The following is an 18,498-nucleotide window of genomic DNA, read 5'->3' on the forward strand; positions in this document are numbered from 1 at the left end:
ATTCGCTTGAGGGAGTCCGAGACCTGCTTCGTAAAGGAAGCGGACGGTTTCGTCGACCCGACCGATGACCTCGGTCCACCCCCAGGGGACGACCCGAGCGTCGATGACTTCTGTTTGTCTGTCCGAGGCGCAGGAGCATCCTTGACCGGTGCGCTTCGATCTTTTTCCACGGCCGCAGACGGCACCTTTGCCTGGTCAACCGCTTTCTTTGGCTTCGAGGCCTCCGAAGACGATGGCGTCGATGGTGGAGCAGACGTCTTCGGTTTCGATGGAGTCTCGGCCATCTTTGTTTTTGTCGACACCGAGGGTTTCAGTTTCGGTTTCAATTTTGTTAACGGCGGCTCCGCTGAGGTGTCCGTAGCCGGGCCGGAAGGCGGAGCCGTGGATCTTGGTGTAAGGTCTTGGGTAAGGCCCTGTGGCGATCCCTCGACCTGAGCCTTTGTAAGAGTACGAACGGGGCATAGCTCTTCCTCCGAGCTATCTTCCATGGCCCCATATGCTTCGTCGTCGTCCCCTACCTCATCGACGACTTCCTCTAGGTCTTGGCCTTCGACGTCCGCTTCGTAGTCGGACTCGATCACCCCCGATGGAGGCGAAATCTGCAGTTGAAGCTCTAGTTCGTCCGCTTCCGCGTCGTCGAAGATGTTCACCGGTGCTGGAGCCGATCGCTGGGCCTCGAGGCGCGCCACGCGCCGCATCCTGATCGTTTTCTTCGATCGAAACCTGGAACAGGCCATACAGTTGGCCTCGTCGTGGTCCGGCGACAGGCACTTGTTGCACACAGGATGGACGTCAATGTGTGGGTACTTGGAACCACACACGGGACAGTTCTTGAACGGACTCCGTTCCATGCAGTCGAAGTCTTGCTGCGTTGACTGGGCCTCGATCACCGAAGAGTCACACAACTCCCCGGATATCCGACTCGACGAGTTGGAATATAGTCGGGCACCGAACGCAAACAATACCGACGGTCCGAAGAAGGCCTTTTGGCCTTGAAAAAGTTCTATAACAATTCCGAACAGGAGTTGTCGAAATCACATCCGAACCCAATGGCGGAAAAAAACAATCTGGGGATGGAGTCGATGCCCATGCGCACTGTAGTCCAGGGGAGGAGCCACCTATCTCGTGATACTTCGAAGACTCTTCCAGGACAACAAGGTGCAATCATCCGGACCCACCACTAGGCGGCGATCTATGCTATAGATATGAATTCAGCAGCCCACATGCCTCGAACAGAGAGTTAGTCAAAAAATGACTAAGGTACCACTTTTTCCGGATCTGCGCTGCTGGCGCGGAAAAAAGAACTACTGACGTCAGCACGCGGAGGCGGCGTCCAAGTACTCAGACGACGTCATCATGGCGCCCGCGACGCCAACGACGGACACGGAGCCGCAGACGACGCCTACCAACGCGCAATGGTACTGCTACGCAAAAAAATTCCGGATCCAGTCTGACGCCTGGGGATATTCTAAGGTAAGGAATCTAATACTAACGTGTCTCTTTCAGATAATGACAATGCCATTTATTTATCTGTTTTGAAAACCAAAACATAAATAAAAATTTTGTCATTTGCAATACCAAAAGCTCAAACTTTTGCAAAGGCGAAACCGTTGCATTGTAAATGCTGGTTTCACCTTCCTTGGGTGATACGGTTGGGGGAAGGAAACGGAGGATGTGCACTGAAAATCTGGCAGGCCAGAAAGAGGGACGGACATATTGCACGCGATAAGTAACGGGACCTGCGATGTACTCCTACAATATCCTAATTCTAGGTTTTCACCCGTGATAACTGGTTGGATGATTGCAACAATCCGTAATTGCTTAAGACGTGGTGTTCATTCATGTGGAAATGTAGGTCACAGCACATTTCTGGTAACTCGACAAGAGTAACAGTTCTCAGATTTACAAGGTAGTGACATAACCCAGGAGTTTATTCATTATTGCACGTAGTGTCTTTATTTTACCTCCCATTCCTGGTTTTCTAGTTTTGAAGAGGGTACCGGGTGCGGTATTGGAGTTACTACACCTACATTCTGCACTTTCCATAGTTCCTAATGTTTTTCCATGCACACTTAACGGGGCATTGCTTTGCAGAATGCGCGCAGGGAATAATAGGGAGTTTGTGAAATTAGAACCACCGACTGCAAACATTCCCGTCACTCAGAAGAAGAGCACACAAAGAAGCCTCACGGGCAATGTGTAGGGTGCTGCATGCGTCTTGAAATCTCGCTAACTGTACCCTGGAATCTCGGATCTTCCTATGCAGAACAAACTGGCATCCAAACAGACTCCCCTTCAGATTAACTACAAACAACCGGAAAACACCAAGCAACTTTACTTCGCTCCTTTACTGGTCTAATGTTTACAATCAACAGGGCTAAACTCATCCAAGCACAGCGAAAGCTAATAAACAGCATGGGATCAGGAGGCAAATGATAAAACCTCCCATTCACACAGCAGCATTCTGCATCAAAGATGAAATACAGAAAACTAGAAGCAGGCCTCTTGCTCATTTGAAAAGATAAAGGATGCACCAGTGGGGAGGTGAGACAGTGCTGCAGAAGGGGTAGTAGGTATGTAGGCACATTAGAACACAAAACCAGAGGGTCCGAGGTTATGTTACCGAGCACAGAGGGCCGTGACTGCGGATATCAAGTAACGAGGGGTGGGACAAGTTTCCAGGGAACAGGAAGGGTGACAAATGTACCCGAGAGAAGTTACCATAAACACTGAACTGACGCAGCAGGGCAAAGGACTTGGAATAAAATACAGAGGGCTGCCTGGTATGATCCAGGGCATGGGCTCCGAGAGGTACCGAAAAGCACTGGCATTGGTAAGCAGAGATCACAAAGAAACGAGAGAGCTGGGGAAGGGCCACAAAACGCCAAGATAGTCGTGAGCATGAAGAACCAAGAGGGCCCTAGAGGAGCACAAAGAACCAAGAGAGCGGGGCGCCAAGAAACAGGAGGGCCGGAAGGCTCACAAAGGGCCTAGAGGCAAGGGGTGGGTGGATATGACAGTTAAATAACCAGGGTGGCATAAGAGTGCAAGGAAGAGCTCAAGTACCACCAGGGCCTGGGGGTGGAGCATGGGGCAGGGGCGGACTTCGAGGAGCACCAAGATGCCCAGCAGGACACAGTGCACACAGGAGGGACATTAAGTGTAAAAAAAAAAATGGTCAGAAGGGCATAAATAGGAGGCTCGCAAAGCAACGATAGGCCTAACTGGGATACGAGGCACAGAGAAAGGTTAGGGAGACAAAGCCGAGGGTTGGGGCACAAACCACAGAGAACCAAAGGGACAAAAACACACACACACACACACACACACACACACACACACACACACAAAGAGGGCACGGAGCTTAGAGACAACAATGGAGGGGATTACAACAATAACAAACAAAATAGGGCCAGGGTTACAAGAAGTAATGACAATGCCAGCCAGGGGACAGAAAGCACTGAGAAGGCTGGGAGAGTAAGAAATACAAAGAGGGCTAACGGGGCAATGAAGTACTATTGAGGCCTAGGAACACTAGTTTTGAACCTGGTGACATACCTTTTTAGGGTCCATATTGAATTTCTTGCGTCCCATTCCTACTTTCCGATTTCGCTGCAGAGTTTTACTGAGGAAAAAAAGAGAAAAATAAATTGGAAATATTTTTAAATCGTTTTAAACAGCCGATATCAGCTGGACATTGTCAACATTTTCCAAAACACTCTGACCTTTATAAACTTCTGTGCATCGGACAAATCCTCACATTTACTCTAGGTTCCCATCCGTTTTAAATTTAAATTGAGTGGTACTATGCCACTCTGTACAAGTGGTGATTGTCAGAATCACTGTGAGAGGTAACGTTGAAATCCACTTTTTCACCCACCAAGAGCAGCTTTTATCTTTTCCAAATACATTTTTACTTTTTAAAATTTATTAAGAATGGCAAAATAATGAAAAAAACAGAAACGTACACCTGACCATTGAAATTACAGCCATTAACAGTACATTTCAGCGAGGAAAACTGCTACGGTAAATGACAGCGCTAAGCTCAACTGCCAACACTCGCACACGTCCATGTTCGAGAAGAAAATAAAACAAGCATTTACAATGCAATGGTCTCGGCATCATTAAAGGTAGAGCTATTGGCATTGCTCATGGCATTTCTTTTTTTTTTTTTTAAATCATCAATGGCATTGTCATTTACATTGCCAAGAGCTTAATCGTTAAATAAATGGCATTGTCATTTACATTGCCAAGAGCTTAATCGTTAAATAAATGGCATTGTCATTTACAATGCCAATAGCTACACCCTCACACAGACACACTCTACAGCACACAGCCCTCTACAGCACACAGCCCTCTACAGCACACAGCCCTCTACAGCACACAGCACTCTACAGCACACAGCACTCTACAGCACACAGCACTCTAGAGCACACAGCACTCTAGAGCACACAGCACTCTAGAGCACACAGCACTCTACAGCACACAGCACTCTACAGCACACAGCACTCTACAGCACACAGCACTCTACAGCACACAGCACTCTACAGCACACAGCACTCTACAGCACACAGCACTCTACAGCACACAGCACTCTACAGCACACAGCACTCTACAGCACACAGCACTCTACAGCACACAGCACTCAGCACTCTACAGCACTCAGCACTCAGCACTCTACAGCACTCAGCACTCAGCACTCTACAGCACACAGCACTCAGCACTCTACACGGTTATAGAGGGCAGAGAGTACTAAAGTAAGTTGTTTTATGTGGATATGTTTACATGCAGTCAGTCTGTGTTCAGCTATCGGCAGAGAATGGGACAGAAGTCGAAAGTGGTAAGTGAAAAAGCACAGAATCACTCAGTGCCGTGATTGGCGGGTAGCCTCGGCTAGTGTCTGTGTTCTGGTGCCAGCAAAGGTCCGTGGGGTCAGTAGCCCCCGCAACCGTGTCCGATTAATTTCACGGGAGGGGCTGCGGGCTCTGCCTCTTACTTCTACCCTCGCTGTACATCTCTTATAAAGTTATATTCACAGACACATATCCTTTAGGGTCGGTGTTAGACAGGGACCTGGAGGGTCGGCCGAGCACAAGGGGAGAGGCCTCCGGTGAGGGCCGTCTCCAGCGATCGTACAGACGAGTAACTTCCCCCCCACAGATGGACGCCACACGAAGATCAGCTTAACACCTTTTATAGGCAATTCTTTGAGTAAGGTGGTACGATACAAGGAGATTAGGACACGATGATCCTCTCAATTCTAGTCTCTATTAGGGAAAGGGGGTAGCGGGACAGTCTTGGTACCTACAGGTACTGAGGTGAAACGGTGGTAGCTCACAATCCTCGAGCTCGGCGTTCGGACGGGTCAGACCGCGGCAGCGCCAGCAGGTCCCGAAGAGGTCGTAGGTGGCAACGGGCCGCGGCAGCGCCAGCAGGTCCCAACGAGGATGACGGTTACAACGGGCCGCGGCAGCGCCAGCAGGTCCCACGAGGATGAAGGTTGCAGAAGGCCGCGGCAGCGCCAGCAGGCAGGACAATAGTTCACAAGGCAGGGCTGCGGCAGCGCCAGCAGTCCGTCAAGGATGAGTTCTTCTCGGTGTCTCTCGACTCCAGGATACAACTGCCTTCCTGCTCTGGGGCTGCCTCAGTTATAGGTCTGGCGCCCTTTGATGTCCGGACCCTCGCACTGGGAGGTCGGGAGGTCCGGGATGAGGGAGTCCAGACACCCAGCAGGGGGGTGGAGCCAGCACCCGGGGAGGCTGGGGGCGATCGGCCCCTGGCGGGGGGAGAGCCATCGACACTTCTTTCTCCCATTAACCTGCCAAGTGGTCCGTTCACCTCCTGGGTGGATGGTGGTGCCGGGATGTCGGGGCCCGGCCAGGCCCAGGGTTGGGGTCGAGCCGAGGCCACGCGGCCGCGTGGTGCAGTGTCCAAGATGGCTGCTGGGCTGGGCAATGGGGTTGACGGGGGCCTGGGCCCGTGGCACAGAGATGTCCGGGGGCAGGCGTCCCGGAGGGGGACGGGTTGCGGGTTGCTTCTGCGGGTAGCCCCCGGAGAGCCGATGTCTGGGCCCTGTCATGCGGGGAGGGAGCGAGCCCTTCGTGGGGCCTGTCCAACATGCGTCCCCCCCAGCTGAAGGCGGGGAGAGTCACCCATCCTCTTGGGGACTCTCCTCGTCGAGGCGGAAAAAGCGGGACAGGCCATCCGCGTTGGCGTGGTCTTGGCCAGGGCGATGCTCCACAGTGAAGTCCATCCCCTGCAGGGAGATGGACCATCGCAATAGTTTGGGGTTCTCTCCCCGCATTTGCATTAGCCATTGCAGGGGCCGATGATCTGTTTGTACCCGGAAGTGGGTTCCGAAGAGGTAAGGCCGGAGCTTCTTGAGGGCCCATACTACTGCGAAGGCCTCTCGCTCAATGGTACTCCAGCGCTGTTCTCGGGGCAGGAGGCGTCTGCTGAGGAAGGCCACTGGTTGGTCGACTCCCTCGGGGTTCAGTTGGGAGAGGACGGCCCCGATGCCATGGTCTGAGGCATCAGTCTGGACGATGAACTCACGGCTGTAGTCGGGGGCCTGGAGCACAGGGGCGGTGCACATGGCGGCTTTCAGCCTCTCGAAGGCCGCTTGACAGTCGGGGGTCCAGTTGACGGTTTTTGGGTTGGTCTTGGATGTGAGTTCCGTGAGGGGCCGAACAATGCTGCCATAGTCCTTCACGAACCGCCGATAGTATCCGGTGAGCCCCAGGAAGGCTCCGACCTCGGTTTGAGTTACGGGGGGCCGCCAGGACTGGATGGCAGCGATCTTGAGCTGGAGGGGGGCCACCAGACCGCTCCCCACTTGGTGTCCGAGGTAGGTCACGGACCCCTGGCCTATTTGGCACTTGCTGGCCTTGATTGTGAGGCCGGCCTGTTGGAGGGCCTGCAGGACCCCTCGGAGGTGGCGGAGGTGGTCAGACCAGTGGCGGCTATACACCGCGATGTCGTCCAGGTATGCGGCGCTGAACTCTTCGAGGCCCGCCAATACCTGGTTCACAAGTCGTTGAAACGTGGCTGGAGCGTTTTTCATGCCGAAGGGCATCACTCTGAAATGGTAGTGTCCATCCGGGGTGGAGAAAGCGGATCGTTCTTGTGCCCTGGGGGTGAGGCCGATCTGCCAGTAGCCCGCCGTCAGGTCGAAGATGCTGAGGTAGCGGGCCGTCCCCATGCGGTCAACTAGTTCGTCGGCTCGGGGGATGGGGTGAGCGTCGGTTCGGGTGACAGCATTCAGACCCCGATAGTCGACGCAGAACCGGAGCTCGGGTGTGGTGCCCGGGGCCGCAGCTTTGGGGACCAGTACAACCGGGCTGGCCCAGGGGCTGTCCGAGGGTTCGATGACTCCGAGGGCGAGCATCTTGGAGACTTCTTCTTGGATGCAGGTGCGTACCCGATCTGGTACTCGGTACGGCCGGTGTCGGATAGGAGGACTGTCGCCAGTGTCCACGTCGTGCAGGCACCAGGGGGTGACCCCGGGTGTGAGGGAGAATAGGCGTGCAAATTGCAGCAGGAGGGCCCGACAGTCGTGGCGCTGCTCCGGGGTCAGGGCCTCGGAGAGTTGGACCCCGTCCACTGAACCATCTTTTTCCCCGGTCCCCAGCAGGTCAGGGAGGGGCTCGGAGTCCTCTTCAGCTCCACTGTCTGTGGCCATCAGCAGGCTGAGCTCCGAGCGCACGAAGTGGGGTTTGAGTCTGTTGGCGTGGAGGACCCGGAGGGGGTTCCGGGGGGATTCCATGTCGATGAGGCAGGTGACAGGGCTCTTACGCTCGATCACCTTGAAGGGCCCCGTCCACCTGTCCTGTAAGGCACAGGGTTCGATGGGGGACATCACCCACACCTGCTGGCCAGGCTCGAATTCGATAAAGGAGGCATGTTGATCGTACCACTTCTTCATGTCCTCCTGACTGGCCTCAAGATTGGCTTTGGCGAGCTCTCTGAATCGCCGGGTCTGATTGCGGAGGGTCAGGAGGTACTTGTAGACTTCTGGAGGGGTGTTCAGGGGGGCCATTTCCCACTCCTCCTTAACTAGGCTGAGAGGCCCGCGAACAGGGTGTCCGTACAGGAGTTCGAAGGGGCTGAAGCCGAGGGACTTCTGGGGGACTTCTCGGTAGGCGAAGAGGAGGCACGGTAGTAGCACGTCCCACTGGCGGCGTAGGGGTTCTTCCAGCCCCATGATCATCCCCTTGAGAGTGCGGTTGAATCGCTCGACCAGTCCGTTTCCTTGCGGGTGATAGGGGGTTGTGAATCGGTAGGTGACTCCGCACTGTTGCCATAGGGATTTCATATATTTTGAAATAAAGTTCGTGCCCCTGTCACTGACGACCTCCCTGGGGAAGCCCACTCGAGAGAAGATCCCCATTAAGGCTCGCCCTACCACGGGGGCTGTTACAGTTCGAAGGGGAACCGCCTCAGGATAGCGGGTGGCGTGGTCCACCAGGACCAGGATGAAGCGATGCCCTTGTGCTGTTCGGGGGTCCAGGGGCCCCACAATGTCTATTCCCACCCTTTCGAACAGGGTGGTCACAACGGGGAATGGTTGCAGGGGTGCCTTGAGTTTGCGGCCGCTCTTCCCGCTGGCCTGGCAGGTCGGGCAGGACCGGCAGTGGTTGGAGACGTCATTTCTCATTCTCGGCCAGTAAAAGTGAGTCACCAGGCGGTTGTATGTTTTGTCTTGCCCCAAGTGTCCAGCCAGGGGGACATCATGGGCCAGGTTCAAAAGGAAGTCTCTGAAGCGGAGGGGCACCACCAGCACTCGACTGGTCCCCAGCTCCGCTACTCTTTGTTCGCTGTACAGTAGGTCATTGTCCCAATAGATCCAGTGGGCCCCTGCGGTGTCTCCTGCGCTCTGGGCGAGCGCTTGCTGTCGCAGTCCCTCGAGGGAGGGACATGTCTTTTGCTCTTGCCGGAATTGTTCTTGGGTGGGCCCCCCTTCCTGACGCCACTGAGCCAGGTCCGGAAGGTCTTGGGGCTGAGCGGGCTCTTCTTGGGATTGTTCCGGGTTGTCGGTAGGGATGGAGTCTCCCTCCGGAGCGATCGGGGGAGGAGGTGCTGGCCATGCGGGTTCTTCAGATCTAGGGATGGTGTCGGCGGCCATGGACCGGGTTGTTACGCACGCCCAGCCCGGGAGGCCTAACATCCCCAGGTGCTCTCTTCTTTCAACGGCTGCCCACGGGGAACTCTCGAGATCGTTCCCCAGGAGGCAGTCCACGGGGGCATCGTCGCGGACAGTCACTTTTAGCATCCCGGACACTCCTCCCCATTCGAAGGGGACGCAGGCCATCCGACACAGGCTCTCCGAATTGTCGGCCAATCGGACGGGGCAAAGAACATTTGGCAGGATTTGTTCTGGGGTCACCAGGTGACAACGGCCGGCCGTCACACTGGCCCCTGTGTCACGCAGGGCTTCGGCCTTACGCCCATTTATGTTCACCCACTGGCTGTACTTCCTGGTGTTGGCTGGTAGGGGAGCCCGCGGGATCAGGTCTCTCCCCCCTAGGCAGGCCAGGGTCATGGCGGCAGGTTCCCACTCGGGCTGCTCCTGCTCGTACTCTTCAGGTCCTTCGGAGACTTGCTCTTCTCCTAGGGCGGCGGCAGCCACCTGGCGGGGCCCGGGGGTCTGGTTCTTTGGGCAGGTCGGGTCACTGGCATAGTGGCCGACTCGCTGGCATCGATGACACGTAACGTTGGCTCGGAACCCAGGGCGCATCGGGGGGTTGCCCCGGCCGGCCGGGGGCGGGGTGTAGTTTGCGCGAGCGGCTGGGACGGCGTCTCTCCCCCGGCCCGGGCCTCCTCCTCCTCCTCGGGGACGATGATGACCTTGGTTGGTTCTGGTCTGCTCGTTGGGCCCACTTCGGGCCACTCGGGTGCTCTCCCATCGGTCAGCCTCGGCGGCGAGCTGCCGGGGGTCAGTCAATTTACTGTCGAGGAGGTGCTGCCTGAGCTCGACGAAGCAGTTGTTGGAGAGGTGCTCCCACACAATGAGGTTGAAGAGCTGTTCGTAGGTTGTTACGTTGCTACCCTTGATCCATCCCTCGAAGGCTCGGCTGAAATAGTTCACATATTCTATCCAGGTTGTACCCGGGATGCGGGTGCAGTTGCGGAACCTCTGGCGGTACATCTCGGACGTCAGCCCATATCGACTGAGGAGGGCGGCCTTCATGTGGTCATAGGACGTCATTTGATGGTCCGGAAGCTGCAGCAGGGCATCACGGCCTTCATTGACGAATCTCCCCCATAGACCGGCTCCCCAGTCACTTCGAGCGATCCGGTGGGCAGTCATGGCGATCTCGTAGGCCTTGAACCACTGCTGTATGTCGTCGTTTCGAAAATATTCCCGGACCACATCTTTGGGGATGTGGACCTTCTGTTCGGTAGTACCTGGGGGGCGCGGTTGTTCGGGCACCCCTAGGTCTTTGTTCTGTTTGCGCATCTCTATCTCCGCTAGCTTGCACTCGTGTTCGTATGCCAGTCTTTTTTCTTCGAGTTCTCTCTGTCTCTGCTTCTCCTCTCGCTGTTCTTGGAGCTGTAAGTGTTCTAAGTTCATTTTTTGTTCTGCCAGTTTCAATTCTCCGTCTAATTTGAGCCGTGCCAGCTCTAACTCGTGAAGTCTATTTTTCTCTCGTTCTCGGATCTCTTCCCGGGAGAGATCCGTTCTCCTTTCTTCTGTCAGAGTGGTGTTTGGTTCCGGGGCTTCGGCGGTATTCGTCTCTGCCCAGGATTCTAGGGCGTGTTTGAAGTCCTCTTTCGTGCTCAGACCGGTGGTAGCAATGCCTAGTTCTATGCAAAATTGTTTTAGCTCTCGGTGGTTGTACTCTTCCAGTTTTTCCATCTGGAATTTCTCTGCAGATCCGCTCTCTGGTCGTCATTGTGGATTAGTCGTAGGGTGAGTTACTCTCTGTACGGTTACGCGTTGGTTCGGATCGCGCCGCTGGCCACCAATGTTAGACGGGGACCTGGAGGGTCGGCCGAGCACAAGGGGAGAGGCCTCCGGTGAGGGCCGTCTCCAGCGATCGTACAGACGAGTAACTTCCCCCCCACAGATGGACGCCACACGAAGATCAGCTTAACACCTTTTATAGGCAATTCTTTGAGTAAGGTGGTACGATACAAGGAGATTAGGACACGATGATCCTCTCAATTCTAGTCTCTATTAGGGAAAGGGGGTAGCGGGACAGTCTTGGTACCTACAGGTACTGAGGTGAAACGGTGGTAGCTCACAATCCTCGAGCTCGGCGTTCGGACGGGTCAGACCGCGGCAGCGCCAGCAGGTCCCGAAGAAGTCGTAGGTGGCAACGGGCCGCGGCAGCGCCAGCAGGTCCCAACGAGGATGACGGTTACAACGGGCCGCGGCAGCGCCAGCAGGTCCCACGAGGATGAAGGTTGCAGAAGGCCGCGGCAGCGCCAGCAGTCCGTCAAGGATGAGTTCTTCTCGGTGTCTCTCGACTCCAGGATACAACTGCCTTCCTGCTCTGGGGCTGCCTCAGTTATAGGTCTGGCGCCCTTTGATGTCCGGACCCTCGCACTGGGAGGTCGGGAGGTCCGGGATGAGGGAGTCCAGACACCCAGCAGGGGGGTGGAGCCAGCACCCGGGGAGGCTGGGGGCGATCGGCCCCTGGCGGGGGGAGAGCCATTGACACTTCTTTCTCCCATTAACCTGCCAAGTGGTCCGTTCACCTCCTGGGTGGATGGTGGTGCCGGGATGTCGGGGCCCGGCCAGGCCCAGGGTTGGGGTCGAGCCGAGGCCACGCGGTGCAGTGTCCAAGATGGCGGCTGGGCCGGGCAATGGGGTTGACGGGGGCCTGGGCCCGTGGCACAGAGATGTCCGGGGGCAGGCGTCCCGGAGGGGGACGGGTTGCGGGTTGCTTCTGCGGGTAGCCCCCGGAGAGCCGATGTCTGGGCCCTGTCATGCGGGGAGGGAGCGAGCCCTTCGTGGGGCCTGTCCAACAGTCGGCGGCAGCCCCTGCCTGGCAGGCCTGTCAGCCTCCACCAGCTGCAAAAACTTAGACGTAAAGAGCATAACGCAGCTGAATTATTAAAATGATCTCCACACAAACATGAAACATTTACGAGACGAGTTTGGGAGTGCTGCATAGTGTTAAACCCTAGCCTGGCGTCCCTGAGGAGTTGGGTATACGTCCCAGAGGAGAATCAAAATCCTGCAAGAAGTAACCACGACATGTCATCGACGTGCATGCGAGCATCACCACCACCTGCACAAACACAGTCTTATTCATCTAGTTCCGGGACACTTACCCCCGCATCACTCTGCTCACGCACACCACCCACATCACACGTGTGCACGCGCCACATTGTCACGCAGAGTGCACTTGTTTTTATCGCTTCCCTTCAAGGAAACTACAGTCACTGGATGAATCGCTTACATTTCATCATAAGTAGAACTACAGGCTTCATGCTTTATCGGATTAAAAACAAAACACACAGAAAAACGAGCAGCTGTACCATGGGGATGAGTGTACACGTATATGTATAGCACTGTCTGATGAAAAGTATACTGTATCCTTATCGGCTGCTGCCCCGCCTCCCCTTCCCTCTATAGAGAATGGAATAACATTAGTCTTGACAGTAACAGCGCAGACAATCTCGATCTAAAACATGGAGTGGGGCATTGGTCCCATCACTCGGTGAAGGATTGAGCGCCCATGACCAGATTTATTTGGCTTATAAATATTGCTGAATAACATGCAATGCACGCCCTCTTTTCGCCCGCACTTGCAATAAGGGTATACGAAATCCCACCCGTACAGAACGGGACCTGCAATGCAGGCAAAACAACGCACACGGATTATAAAATGAGATAATGGTGGTCTCGTTACCTGCTGCATCTAGGGGAAGGGGGCGTGGTAGCACGCTTTACCTGGAGAAATGGCAACAGCGATGCGGCAGGCGGTGTTGTGGCGGGGGTCCTTCGCCGGGTCTGCTCTCCGCACAGGCTCAGCACGGACATTGTAGGCATGGAAGTTGATTGTGAGCACAAGTAGGGACCCGCCTGTAATCCGGTCGTCTGTATCCATGAAGCGGGCAGCAAGTGAACCAGTAATAGGCAACGGGTGAAAGGCACGAACAATGGCACAAACAGGGGTGCAGGAGCACTAAAAACGGCACAAACGGGGGGAGAGGCTCGAGGCTCACCTTCACTGCGGGGGAAAGAAAAATGGCGGACGCAGGCTTCCAAATTTTTCGGGATCGGGGGCGTGGTTTTGCTGTTTTGAGTGGCGCATGACGTCACTGTCTAAAGAACAGCAAAACCGTACGCCCCCGAATCAAAAAAAAGACGGGGCTAAATTGGAGGGACGCATCTCTCCTTCAATGGCTGGCCTCCGTTTAGGAAGCCAGCCAATGGAGGAGAGACGGGGCAGGGAGGCAGGTTAAACAGCACACTAAGAGACATTAAATCTCCGACCCCAGACTGCGCAAGCGCAGCCTTCATGTCCTCGACCTAAAAAGGTTTAACAAGAAAGCAGCATTTCACCCCCCCTCCCCGAAAAATACATTTTAATCACGGAGAGTTTAACTCACAAATGTATGAGCAAAAATAACTCGGTAATTGGGAGGTCCAGGTGTGTCACCAACCCAAATCAATAAAGTTGTCACGGAGGCCACAGAATTCTAGGTGGGATGCAACCCCATCCATTCAAAGTGCACAATTGAAATAGCTTTCTTTTCCATTAACTGCAATGTATCCATTCAAGTGAATTCCAGCACAAACCAATCACCTTTTGTGCAGAGCAGCGTACCCATCCTCTTCGCCTGGCTCTTATCAAGGAGCAGGCTATCAGCAAAGAGCATAATTCCCAGACACCGTGGGGTGGGATGGTGCAGGATGTTTTATTAATCTTCTGGAACTTTCTCCAAAAAGTCCTACATTACATGCTTGGGTTAATTTTTAGGTGGAAGCCTATCAGACAGCACAGCTGTCTGGTTTGTGCAAGACATCTTGGGGACATTCAGAAAGGTGACCTATGAATGCTTTCCGCCCGTTACTTATCATTCATTGGCCTTGTGGTTTTTAACACACAATTTCTGGCTTTCTTTTTGCCGGGGTTATTTGATTTAGGCTGTTCAGTGTGAGTTTGTCCCTCCCAAGGACCAAAGCTTTTTCACACTACCTCTTCCATGAGTGCTCCTTTCTGTAAATAGGCCTGTATCTTGCTCTATAGTGTCACATTTGTGTTGCATTCAGAGACAGAGATGTCAAATGTCAGGTTCTGTCGTCCAAGGAAGCTCGGTGTTTACTTTTTCTTTCTCGGACTTCAAAGTGAGAGGATTTCGTTGCCAATCATGCTGGATACCAGGGGTAGGAAAGTTTTTTTTTTGCTAGCACACACCGTTTAAATAAAATTTGCAAGTATTTCAGAATATATCAGAAGTAAGAAAGCACAAATGAAGCACTTTTTTTGTTAATTCTGAAGTGTGTTGGAAATAAATACTTTAATATGATCAAAACAAATCCATCTATTAGGTGATGCCTTTGCACACATTATTGTTTATGCACTGTATAGTAAAACCTTGTCTATGTACATGTAAGGGTCATTTCAATCGAAAATGTGTTGTCTGTAATGGTAGTGTGCCATCACGCCATGCATACTCCACTCTACAGCACTCCAATCCACACCACTTAACTTTACGCCTCTCCACACCACTGCACTATTTGCAACTGCAGTCTACACCACTCCAGTCGAGTCAACTTCCCTCTACTCTGCACTTTACGCCTCTCCACACCACTGCACTATTTGCAACTGCACTCTACACCACTCCAGTCAACTTCCCTCTACTCTGCACTTTACGCCTCTCCACACCACTGCACTATTTGTAACTGCACTCTACACCACTCCAGTCGAGTCAACTTCCCTCTACTCTGCACTTTACGCCTCTCCACACCACTGCACTATTTGCAACTGCACTCTACACCACTCCAGTCAACTTCACTCTACTCTGCACAACTCCACTCAATGCCACTCTGCAACACTGCACTCTACACCAATGCACCCTATGCCATATGGCCGAAAGCCAATGCACTCTACTCTGTACCACTTAAATCCAAGCCCTTGCACTTTATGCCAATCCACAGTAAGCCACTGTAATCTACTCTGCACCACCACTCTATTGTAATGCCATTGCACTCTACCCTGCACCATTCTATGCCACTTCATTCTACTCTGAAACTATTTACTTAACACCATTTTACTCTACACCAGTCCACTCTATGCCACTGCATTCTAATCTACTCTGCACTACTCTAGGCTACTGAACTCTATGGCACTATATTTTTAACTGCACCACTGCACTCTATGCCACTGCACTCTATGCTACTGCATTCTACTTTGCAACACTAATTTACGCCACTGCATTCTATGACACTGCACTGTACGCCGCTGAATTCAATGCCGCTTCACTCTATGCCACTATACTTTGGAACACTCCACGCCATTCCAATACATAACACTCTATGGCACTCCACTCTATTACACTACTCCACTCTTCGCCATTCCACTTTACGATACTCACTTTTATCCATGATGAACAGCGACTAAGTTGGTGTACAACATGACTAAAACACATTGGCAAAGCCACAGCTCTTGCTGGTTAAGCAAGACTATTGGCTTTGCCAATGTTGGTTTTGTGAGAAGTTCTGCCAGCAGGTTTGAAATGTACTTTACTCCCATATGGTGAAATGTAATGGATCAGTTTTATAATCTCCTTTACATCTCTATTACTAACTCAAAATGAAACATCAATGTCCAGGAGCAAGTAAGCAAGAAAGCCAGTCATTATACCCACACAAAGTTAGTTCAACCAAGCCGCTACCAAAGCTTGATTCCTGCCTGGTTATCGGATTTAGCTAGCCAACAAAGTAGTGTTGTACAGGGGAGAGGGTGAGCTTTAAATGAAATATTTAATTTCCACTAAAATACAGCATTGTTTCCAGTCCGATCTGGTAACTACGGTTTGTTTGTGCAACACTGTTAGGTGAAACAGACGGTGAGGGTTAGAGTTAAGTGAACGAGTATGCGTGTGTGTGTGTGTGTGTGTGTGTGTGTGTGGGGAATGAATTCTGGATTGGGCCTATGGGAGGCTCTGGTAAATGGCAATGCTGTGCCTTCTGACACAATAAAGCCTATTTATCCTAATAAAGACTATTCATCTCTTAATTTGCACAACTTCATCATTACATTTTGATGTCGAGCAGCTCTTTGAATGACTGGCACGGAGAAGCGCTACAACTTAGAAACTTGGTCTAATGGCCAATGTTGAACGAAAGAAAGAACAGACAAATATTACGTTTGGCATCGATAGTTGATTGATTTCTACCCTTTTCAATAATCTTTTTTTACTGAAACTAAATATTACTGGTTTTACGACTGCAGTAGGTCGTCTAGTGTGTGTGTGTGTGTGTGTGTGTGTGTGTGTGTGTGTGTGTGTGTGAGAGACAACGCACATGCAATAACTGCCGATCTCACGCTTTCGGCTTGTGCAATCACGATAGGTATGGATGGCACCAGCTTCTGCGGTTATGGAGCACATAGTTGAGCCTGCATAGTATAACATGCAAGGAAGTAAACTACCTTTAAAACTGTTACAGATGCAGTTAGCCAGGGCTGCTAGCATGGGCCCTTTGCCCTATGTGGTCTTAAGGCAGGAGCTTCTCTCCTTAGCGTCAGCACATTACTTCATAGAGCCAACTCTTCGAATGTAACAGGGCCAACTCTGCAAACGCCAACTGCCAACAGAAATGATTGTTTTTCTTAATGTTTAGAAGCCTGATTAATGCGGTTGTCTACTTCAGGTTTTCCTTAATGACTAATGTGATAGGCCTTGCTCCTAGTAAAACACAATTCTTTAAAGGTTTTTGTTGATGGAAGACGATCCACCAAATGTCTTGGAAAAATGATGGTCACTTTCCTCATGCCTACCTTAATAGTTCCTCACTGTACCCTTGCTACGTTCAATGCTAGCTAGTAAGAGGACTGGGTCCTACCCTCCTAATAACCAAACTTCTTTCAAAATAGGACCTCCTCCAATACTGACCATTGCTTTGCTCATCTTATTACCATTACCCACTACACTAAAAATTGTACCAATACTTCTCTGCCTCAAAATAAAACTCCTTAATCCCACAACTTTTTCGCTACCGCTTCTTTACCTACATATAAGTCCTCAACAAAGTTAGGCAGCAGTCAAATGCATTTCAATTGCAAACACGCTTGTTAAGTGCATATCAGTCAAGGTTCACCGTCTATGTTGCATAAGAGAATCGGAAGTGAAACTGTATTCATCATCAATGGGTACAAAACGCAAATAAAAAAATGTGAAGATCAAATACAGCACGTACCTGCAGCATTCTAAGTGGCTCAATAAAAATAACAGACCACAACATTTTGAGAAAACTCAGGGGTCAGTCAGCTTGAGACAAGCGTATAAATAACCATGAATCAAGGGACATGACGTGATACCCTTTAAGTCTCAGTTTTATATTTAATGAGAGATATTTGTTATGTAACACCTTTATGAAACTATTGCAATCTATATAAACAAATATACAAACAATACAAGTAAAAAGTTCAACATTGTAAAATAATCTTTCGTACATTTTTAATGATATTTTTCAACAAACCATTCAAAGCTGCACATGGAACTTCAGGGAAGGGGGGTGGGGGGGGGGGGGGGAAGCATACATTATGCCTCTCTGTTCTTACTGGATGGGCAATAAAAAAAAGGGGACGAAATATCCTGTGTGAATTCATATACTTTGGACGAATAAAAGATATGAGAAAAATTGTTTAAGCTCTTCAAAAACCATTCATATTTCAAGTAACTTGTATGCAGGGCACCTTGCCTATTCTTCCCAGTTTCATCCTCATCTTCTGGAAAAAAAACGCCTAAAATTGCAGTAGGGAGTAAAATAAAAATGTTACATTCCAACTAAGGTTGTAAATGATTCTTAGTTTTGTTAGAATCTAGATCTTGAATACAGGACAGTAATCAAGTGTCTTTCTTTACCTGGACAGTGTTTAAATAATTCCCCCACTCTAAGGTCTAAATGAAATTTAGCAGTTGGATGTACAAATTTATCCCAATAAAAATTAGCAGAGACTCATTTACCAATTCAAAGCTAAAGGCTCTTTCAACAGTTACCTCTAGCGCGTATCAAAATTATGAGTACATTGTAAAATAGTAGCTAGATAATCATGCAAATCTAAGAGGTATAAATTAACTTAAAAACTCTAAATAACACAGCTACAGTCAGGCCACCATTTATCAATATTACCAAACTACCCAAAGAAGCAAGAACATTAGTGACATTAAAAGCTCTATGCAACTTCAATTACATCTGAGGCATACAAGTGGCTCCAAAATATGTTAACTTTGGAACAGAGTCTAGGCTCTCGCCATACAAGAACCAAAAATACATTTTTATTGGTCTCCCAAACGTGATAGTTTGAATTTTTT

The 18,498-nt window shown here is 51.3% G+C and overlaps 1 protein-coding gene across 1 annotated transcript in view; it reads right to left on the reverse strand.

Annotated features, from left to right (window-relative positions):
• Positions 1–18,498, reverse strand: part of CYTH2 (cytohesin 2) — a 273,336-nt gene that overhangs the window by 131,585 nt on the left and 123,253 nt on the right. Inside the window, exon 3 of the mRNA XM_078654983.1 lies at positions 3,559–3,625. Within this exon, the coding sequence (XP_078511109.1) occupies positions 3,559–3,625 (67 nt within the window). The remainder of the gene's footprint in view (positions 1–3,558; positions 3,626–18,498) is intronic.

Source organism: Lissotriton helveticus, chromosome 7 (assembly GCF_964261635.1).
Source record: "Lissotriton helveticus chromosome 7, aLisHel1.1, whole genome shotgun sequence".
NCBI classification, from domain to species: Eukaryota; Metazoa; Chordata; class Amphibia; order Caudata; family Salamandridae; genus Lissotriton; species Lissotriton helveticus.